The sequence below is a fragment of the Schistosoma mansoni genome (assembly GCF_000237925.1).
Source record: "Schistosoma mansoni, WGS project CABG00000000 data, chromosome 1 unplaced supercontig 0153, strain Puerto Rico, whole genome shotgun sequence".
Lineage (NCBI taxonomy): Eukaryota > Metazoa > Platyhelminthes > Trematoda > Strigeidida > Schistosomatidae > Schistosoma > Schistosoma mansoni.
This window is the reverse complement of record NW_017385994.1, coordinates 461851-471707: the sequence shown is the minus strand read 5'-3', so window position 1 is coordinate 471707 and position 9857 is coordinate 461851. Positions and strand designations below refer to the sequence as shown.

The 9857-nt window shown below is 32.6% G+C and overlaps 1 protein-coding gene across 2 annotated transcripts in view; it reads left to right on the top strand.

Annotated features, from left to right (window-relative positions):
• The window catches only part of Smp_176000.1 (myosin V, putative), a gene marked incomplete at both ends in the record, with an annotated part of 44309 nt that extends 36127 nt beyond the window's left edge, over nt 1-8182 (top strand). For both annotated transcript variants that reach the window (XM_018792882.1, XM_018792883.1), the window contains 4 exons: nt 1637-2214; nt 3584-3843; nt 6038-6065; nt 8096-8182. In XM_018792882.1, the coding sequence (XP_018644029.1) occupies nt 1637-2214; nt 3584-3843; nt 6038-6065; nt 8096-8182 (953 nt within the window). The remainder of the gene's footprint in view (nt 1-1636; nt 2215-3583; nt 3844-6037; nt 6066-8095) is intronic.
• Between the last annotated feature and the right edge of the window lie 1675 nt (nt 8183-9857).

Sequence of the window (9857 nt, the reverse complement as noted above, 5' to 3'; positions counted from 1 at the left end):
CATGGCCTCGCCTCGCGAGACTCTAACCTGTCCGTTCAGTGCTTTCATGTTTTCCTTGGTGGTGTAGGTTCAATTGACTCACGCTTTCAACTATAGAAAATACTAAATCTCCACAAAACCCCTTCTGAATATAGTTTTTAATTATTGTCTTTTTCTAGATTTCAGTTTATCATTTGTCGTTGTCATTTTCAGCAACGATGAACTCGAGGAATTCCTTTGTATTGAAATTTTCCCCCTTCTTATTAAACAAAATTCTTGAGAAAAACAGTTTATTAGATTATAAATATTCGTAGTTTGACTGATTTTGATAATGATTAAATATTGTCTACATGGTTTAGTTTGGTCTATGGTAATTTATTTGCTACCAATTATGACACCATAGTTTCACCTGTTCACTCCCCAAATTATTGGTTCCCTGAACATTATTGTTGTGTTTGTATGTCTGTCTGTTAAATTGAGGGATGGATGGATTAATTTAGTCCTAACAAATATTTGTCAACTGTTTAATACGTTCGTGCACTCCAACTTCAATACCGTAAATGGAACTACTTCTATGCTCTTCTTCCATGTCCATTCACTGGAGTGATAAGTCTAATTAATCAAGACCCCCTGAAGAATTAATTTGCATTGATGCTTATTGATTAATTGATTATTAATTACAAGAATTTATCAAACTGAGTAATCATCAATGAACAGAAATTCATTAAATTGATCAATACAATGAAGATTCATTTTTAAAAAAAAAACACTAAGAGTCAATGAATGATGTTCACTTAAAATCAGTTCGTGAATTGATTTCTTCCTAAATATTGCATTTACCAATTTAGAACCTTCAACACTTTGTTTTAAAAAACGAAACAATCTACACCTTTACATCATGGTTGTTTCAAGCCCTTCCTTGATTGAAGTAGTGAATAGAGTGGATCTGAAGGTTTCTTGATCCTCAGTTGATATCTAGATAGTAGGTGTCCCTTCTCAATGTAAATGCGAATTTAAGCCATCTTTAGTTGGCTGCATCTTGACGACAGTTGATAGGCAAACTAACATGACTATAAACATCCACTGTAGTATATTTCCGGATATTGGTGTGGTATGTGTTGATTTAGTTATAGATTTCACCACCAGTTTGTTCCTTAAATTTTATCTTCTTATAGGCTTTCTAAACGTTTTGTAGATGTGACTTTATTAAGTATTAAAAGTAGCGTTTCCTCGATTACATTTGAGCCCTTATAAATAAAGAGCAACTAATGTCATTTAAGGCCGTGATTTCTTCCGTATCCAGCGTTACATTTTGGACTATTTAATAGTTTCGTCGAATGCATAGATGTAGCAGTCACATTAACATATCTAGTTTATGCATATTTGGACTGCAAAGCGGAAAGTGTTTTTAATTCAGAAGGAGTTTTAAAATTTCCCTTTGAACTCAAATTTTCTCATTATCTATTGGGTTAAAGCTCTTTGTATGATACAATGAGAGGTATAAGTTCTTTAGTAATTTTCGGTTTGTTCGTTTTTAGATTCTTCCATATACAACATTCATAATTAGTCTTAAAATAAGTCATAAACTTTAAGACCAGCCTCAGTATGCTCATATCATCACTATTTTCTATTTTTAACTTATATTTTTCCACTTTAGAAACGGCTACCGGTTTCTCGGTAGAACTTTGCTATTGGATAGTTGGTTTGTTACCTCCTAAAAAGCCAATCTACAATAATCCATGTTTCAGTGAGCAGAATGAAAATTCACCATGTGCACTTATTCGTTTCTTTCAAATCATGATGGCTTGTAATCGTTCTGTTCCTCATGAAGATATTTTTGTAGCTATTACAGGAACTTTTTTAAATATTGGACGACATAAAGATTTAGTCAGTATTTTAGATTTATGGTGGAATCCTTTGACTTTTAAGTCAAAGAGACCACTTGCTACTAATGAGAATGAAAACGATGAAAATGAAGAATTTCAACCACCAGCTATTGTACGTTCGATAAATACCCAGTTAAGGCGTTATCAAAGTCTTCCAGGTTTATGTACAACTGTATCTGATTTACAGCTTACCGTTTCTACACAATCACATCTCAAAAAGGTTAGTGGCATTAATACAGTGGAATCAAAATTACCGCACAATTCGGTGTCTATTACTCAGAATATGAGTTTAGTTGAAGTTTTGATGGAAATACTTCAGAGGACATGGCGTGCTCGCCCTGGAACAGTGGTTAGTTTATTTTTCTGCTTGGTTACGTATATTTAGGTTAATCTTTTAATCTCTCAGCAAATATTATCGACTTTTTTCCCTAGTAAAAATGGGCCCATTCAAACAGCGGCTTTTCAAGGATTTTTCGGCAGTTCAACATATTTTTAAGCAATTAAGGGAATTTCAACAGAATATTTTTGATTTAATTGGTCAGTTGCAACAATCTTGTTCAGTTGTTTTTCAGAGGGATGTGTGTGGGAATATGTATGAGCTACATTACAACTTATGATTATGCTTCAGTGAAAGCATATTCTTTTACGTACTAACAATCAAAATTACATTTTCCACCATGCTCTTACTAAGTGTTTCTGGAGCAAATAAAATAATGTTAATGTTTCATCATAGGGTGCATTTACTGTACTGTATAAACTGGTAAATCCTCCTGCAGAACTGAACTCCATATTTAAGCAAACCAAACTTCAGAAGTGTAACTGTAGTGAACGAGAACACAAGTGGGGACAATCGAATTTATTTGAACACAGAATTATAGAACCTCTTTTGACTGGTGATACATCTACTTGTATCTGTCGACATCAATAGCACACACCACATAACCACTAATAGACTGACTGTATACATGTTAATCATTTGTGTACGAAATACTCACCCAATATGATAATGTCAATAGGAGTTACTTTTCAGATGCCTATCATCTCTGCTCAGTGATTTGATATCAATAATAAAAATTGTAAGTACACGGTTGCGAAGTTTGTTGAGTTTCGTTGAAACCATGAATCGATCAGTTTTAGACCAACATTGGGAAGCTGGAAACAAGGTCGAAGCTCTTGGGTTCGATTCCCTCACGCACACTGCCGAGGAGTCCCACATCAAGACAAAACGGTTGTCCAGTGCTTCCAGGTTTTTAATGATAATCCAACATTGGTTTGCTTGTGATTCCAATGAAAGGTTAATAATAATTAGATTCGTTTATGTTACAGAATGCTTCTAGTTTTTTTTCCCAATAAACACACTTCATTAGAATCTAATTACTAGATAAGTCTACCAAATAATTTATTTCCCTCAGTAAACACTTATTTTTGATGCATAGCAGTCCTTACTGCTTGAAATTTACAGTTACACTATTATTATTGCCTCACTAAATCTTAAGCAAATTCATATTTACCCTTATAAAAATAAACTACCATTTACTTGTTGACTGATTCAATATAGTCAATAAAATGTGCTCCTCAATCTACGGTTAAAAACAAAAAATAACTATAATTACATATGAATATATCCGTTTTCATTTCTCATATTTTTATTTTAGGGAATTCTATATATAGTCAAAATACCATACATTTTTGTTTTTACTTTTTTTAATCTACTTCAGAGTGTACGTCTATTCAGTCGTACTTGTTGTGTTCTGGCTCTTCTATTCAATTCAGCTCCTCCTCACTTATTTTCCCACAACTCTTTTCTGTTGCCTACATTACAAGAAATTTATGAAGGACTTTATCGCCGATCTGACCCACATTCTCGATTTCACCTTAATTTCGATCCGATCGGTGATTCTACTAATTCTCTAAGTGTTAATGAAGTGCATTTAAAGGCATCGAACGCTGAAATGAAAAAACTTCGTACTTATCTTAGGTTAGTAATTTTGTACTTGGATTATTTTTCTTATATATTCCGATAAATAGGTGTTATATTTACATACATGGATCGTACTTTTCTCTGATTTCTCATCGAAATTATTTTGCTGTTTTTCTTACACTTTATGTATGAAAGACATTGATGCTAAAAACATGATTAAAATACACGAATGGGCAACCAGATTCATTCGATTCCTAAAGTTATGGAGATTATAACAAGATCATTACAGTCATCAGGTCTTCTAATGTATCAAAATTATCTTCATAAAAAGCTGATACTTTAGTTGGAGAAGGAAGTTTTCGATTCTTTCTCATATTTCCACCATTATTACAAGTTGAACATTTCGATTAACGGGATAATCAACCTTTAAACAGTATATCTACCTGATTATCATTGTTACTACCACTTCACTTTTGGTTGTACTAAACTATTAAAATTTTCCTTGTTTACCTGCCCTACTAGATTTAACCATATCTTGTACAATAGTTAGTTTATCACATGGTATCCCCTCTGGCTTATGGTATAATGTAGTTATGAAAAATATACTTGTATAAAAACTTAAAGATAGTCTGTTGGGAGAATTCATGAGATACGAGAACCGTGAGAAATCGACCTCATGGTTCGCAAAAAACAATATATCATCTACTTGGTTTCTTTGATAGTTTTGTAGGGAAAACATCGATTGGTGATATTTTCTTAACTTTTCAATAACTCAACACATGTACTGAATCAATAATTGAATGACGTCTTAGTGATTCAGTAATTATTGTGATAAGATTTAAAGTTTTCTGTATTTTACCATTAAAAGTATGAAAAGACGCTTTGAAATGGTTAAACTAAATTAATTAGTAATTCAAAGATTATTATCAGAATTGGGGTTTGTGGAGATTGTAGTAATTTAATAGTTAAATTCATGAGTCGATTAAAACTAGACCACTATAAAAAACCTGGAAGCACCAGACGACTGTTTCATCCTAGTATGGGACTCCTCAACAGTGCGCATCCACGATCCCACACGCGGGACTCTAAAACAGGGCCTTCTATCTCCCGCACGAACGCTTAACCTCTAGACCACTGAGCCGGCAACCAACGGTGTTAGTGTCTAACTTCAGCCAATCCACGATATTGCGCCACCGTCCACAGTGTGTAACTTCCTCTTAACAGACAGGGTTTTCTAGGCGGTTTTCCATTGTGGTCTAGCTTTAATCGACTCTTGAATTCAACTATTAAAACTCAAATACTATTGCTAGTAAATATACAGAGATATAGGAATAAAACATGGAGTCTGGTTGTCGATCTGTTCTGCACAACTTATTTATTTCATTATCCTAATCAAATATGGAAAGCTATGCTAACACACATCTATCTCAGTCTCTATGTTGATGACATTTGTCTGTTTAACGCAATGAATTCTGAACTGTTAAAATGTAAAAAGTTATTGACTGTGAAAATATTTTCAATTGTATATCTTCATGCTACTTGGATTATGACCTACCACTTTCCATAAACTTTTTTGGTAAGGAAGAAGAAAGAATACTTTACTGACAAGCTAATCTGATTTAAAATAGCGGCTGTTAGATTTTTGAGTAAAATTCGAAACTCGATGACGGATATGTTGTATATTATTAAGAGCTAAGTAAACAGTTAATAGAAGCAACCAGTATTTACTTACTAAGGTGCTCAAAATAAAAAAACTGATAGTTGAAGATACAAAAATGAAAATGAGCAAATGATTAGCTTTTCATGGTAAAAATAATACCAAATAAATATTCCACTGCTAGCCACTATCCATCTTTGCTTACCATGCTTGTGAATTAAGGCTATATCGAGTCAATACGCACAGTATGCACATATGCCAATTAAAGACTGACCAGTTGCAGTCCTAACACATCGATGGGAAGATTCAAACAAACAATACTAAATGACTCCAAATAAATATAGACTGTATATAACATTTTAAAATGATTTGTTAGTTTTGAAAGTCCTTAATGTATGAGGCTTTACTTTCCAAAAGTTCTTTAAGAGTTGTTAAACATCATCACGACTTCTTTCAATTGTATGTTGTACTATTTCTCTTTTCTGTATTCTGTTTATAGTGTACGACAGCTAGAAATAGCCATTTATACTCATCTTATTTGCAACTGAAGTGTAACTTTCATTAATTTTTTTTTATTTCTTTGTTTTTTTACAGTTGTGAATTGGATTGGCATTTTCGTCCAGTCAGATCTCGTCTTAACCCATTATTAGCTATTCAATACTTATTACTAATTACAATGAAAAAGATTACCGATGCATAATTGCTTCTGCTTTCTTTATATTCTACAAATAATTCGAAAAAATTATTTATCTGTAAATAGTGTAGTACTTTTCCTTTAGTCTTGATTATGAATTGGTGGGATGTGTTCTATGTGAATATTGTTCGTGATTACATAATCTTAAACTATGTTTTATACATTTTACTTTTTTTCCATTATCTACTTGGATTCATCAAAATATTTCTGCGCAATGCTTTTTCGAATTGCCAGTTTACGATCTTCAAGTATCCTCTTTCTTTTTTAGTTTCTGTTTGGTTTTATCATATGCATTTGTTTGCTTCTTAAATAAACATCTAGAAAGCCATGCTATAGATGTCTTTTCTATTTTTAAAAAAAAGTTGTATGATTTAAACAAGCTATTCTCTACAAATTTTCGTTCATAAGTATCATATATTTAATTAAATTTATTTATTAATATTTCAAGTATCTAGTTGCATTATTTGTGACTAGAATACATTTACACTATCAAAGCTCAATCTACACAAGCACAGCTCTAATTAGTAGTAGTACCTGACCCAATAGAAAATAGAGGAGTAAGATCAATTAAAAATAGGTAATAATTCAACAAGAGATTTTATGATACATTTGATCTCTGGATACAAAGTAAATGTCACTGGTGTATGTACTCATTAAGACAAGTTGTGTTGAGCTATTGGAAATAATCTAGAACTATATACATCTATGTAATTTGTGGGTACTGTTAGTGATGTAACAAATAACATAAATATATCTCAAGTGAAAGTCAATTATTTATACTAGTCTGTGTCACCCCTGACGCCGTTATGTTTGTCTAGCATCCGAAGTTCGAATGTATAATGCGTTAGTGCCAAAGGCTTAACATATATAGTATCAACTCGGTATTAATAGCATGACAGTTCTGAAGCATGTTGTTGGACATACCAAAGACGATAGTTCTCATCATAACTTTCAATTTCAATATTAAACATACTATTAGTTAGACCCTTGGAGATGATTCTGCATAAGGATTTCCAGAATGGTTATGGGAATATCAATTAATTAATAGCTTTTACTCAGCAAATAAACCTAAGTTATAACATGTAATCAATACTTATAAATTTCTGCTGATATAATTTTCTTTATATTTCATAAATAAAAACTACCATTATATTAGCACCAACCCAATAACTTACTGAAACCTCATATTTATTGGTCGCTTGGATCTTCCCATTGATGTTGAAGACTACTATTGATCAATCTCTTTTGGTATATATTCATCCTATGCGGTTTGCCTCAATATTACCATTAAGTTATCAAGATAAGCAGGGATGGGCAGTGGGATCCCACTTTTTATCATATTTGCAACCGAAACTAATCAATGTGGTTCTTGGTCAAGTATTAGATTGAATTTTATTCGTATAAATATTTCTTTGCTCAAACGATTTAGGGTTTGAAACGTTATGGAACTACCGGATTTACCTTACAATTGATAGTGATCTGATAATTGGAAAATAGTCCAAAGAAAATGTCTCCTAAATTATGAAAGGCACTCAGTAAAAATTTCGAGGTTAGATAATTGCAGGCGTCTTCGACAGTCGTCTTTGTGGTCTCAAAGCTAATATTTCAGCAATGTCCATCTAGGAATATAAATAGGCACGCAATATGCTTTTATTGTTATGGAATCTGCGAAACGCTCTACTACGGAGATTATATAAATACTCTATTAGGATTTTTTTATCCACATATAATCAGTTCATCACTACCTAGGCCTACCAAACACAGTGGAATGGTGCTGTGCAGATGCATATCAACCGTACGATACAAAATATTTCCAGCTTTAGGATTGTGTGTGTTGATTTAGTACCACTTCTCATTTCTTTGGGATTTTTGTTGTCATTCCGTTATATAATTGCACCGTGGGAAACTTCAACTCTGAATTTATATCTTTGTAAAAAATATTTGGTTCTTTTCTTTAGCTATGTATTCATCACCTTGCAGCTGAGTCCTTGAATAATTATGTAACTGACAATATTCAACCGAATTCGAGGGATGATGAGAAGTAATACTATTGTCTCCTCATGATTATTAGTCCTTCAGATGTATTACTTAGAGAACTAACTACAATATCCCTTCCTTTTCCCCTACATCACCTACCCAATAAGGTCGACAGATATTGATTCTCTGTATCTTAAATGAAATGAAACTAAATTTTCAGAAACCCCTAACGTCATGTTTTAGTTGGATTGGTAGAATTCCAAAGCTGTGCTGAAGTAACAAATTACGAATACCAGTTTCCCAACTTTTTTGCTAATGTTAAGTCACGGCAATAAAGGAGAGCTAATAATTCATTCTTTTGAAAATCATGTCAGACTACTTAGAACTTATATAAGTAGCATTAGGAAAACAGGCCGGAAAACTATTATTTGTTTTGTAAAGTAATCAGTCTAACTGTTGATATATTTTAGCTAATAATGTTACAGATTTCATATGAAATTTATTTACGAGTTCATTATTCTGTCTGCAAAATGAAAAAAATGGCGCATACAGTAGTTTTACTTCTTGTCCTGTTATTTTGTCCGGCATATGAAACATGAATGCATCTAATTGTCACAGTCTAAAGATGATTCCAGTCAATAAAAATGACAACTGATTGGTCACTGAGTAGTGACCGATCCCATGTTTCTCCGGTATTAAGTGCTAATAAAACTGCATCAGTCAAGTTTAAATAGTGTTACTAATCCAATGTTGAGATGTTAGGTTATTATAAGTAGTTGTTAGGACACCCTGCTTAGCCTCGTGCTAGCTGTCACTTGTCAGTAAGGTGAAATGAGGGAACTGATGCTCCCTGGTCGGCTCGAACCCGCATAAGAACCCGATACTTCACTGAGCTATTCGGATCACGACTTAATATTTACATGATTTACTAGTCTTACATTATCATTCCATTATAATCTAATTATTATCGCCTTGTCTTATTTGACAATATTCGCGTATCGATAAAATAAAATATTTGAAACAAAATTAGTTAGATTATTTCCGAAATTTGTCCAATATGATGCTGTACGATTTTAATCTGATAGAAGTCAAGAACGACAGTATATAAGTCCCACTTCATAATGGACCACCTTCGTTAAATCATATTTCGTTACTTGATTGAGATGCTAGGATCTACATAAAACTGTTAATTAACACTTGTAATAGTCCTTCAGGCTAAACATTCAAAAACAACTGAATGTCAACATCAAAATCTGTGCTTGGAATACCGAATAATACACCTCTGAATCTCATGGGTTCATTATGACATTACAGATAAAATTTCAAACAAGTTTTGGAAAGCAAGAAACTTGACTTCTTCCCATACAGTCATTCCACTACAGTTTAAATATTTGAGAAGTATTTACTTTCTACACAAGTTTTGCTTTAAGAATTTACTCTCTAAACATCTGCTTTTGTTTTCACTCTGAATTTTATATATAGTTGTTATCGAAAGCTCGTATCAACATAAGAACTAAGAAACACTGGATTAATATTACCTTGTCATAAACAGTTAGTGGCACCATCCATGATCTTGCATTTATTATTGAGTAATGAATACTTAATTTTAGCAAATTTGATGATCCCTTTCAGATTAAACCAACTTATCATGTATTATGGACTACCTCTAATATCATATATGTAATCCGTTCCTTCGTTATAAAAACCATAATTTATGTTATTCACAGTTCTGTCGAGTATTTT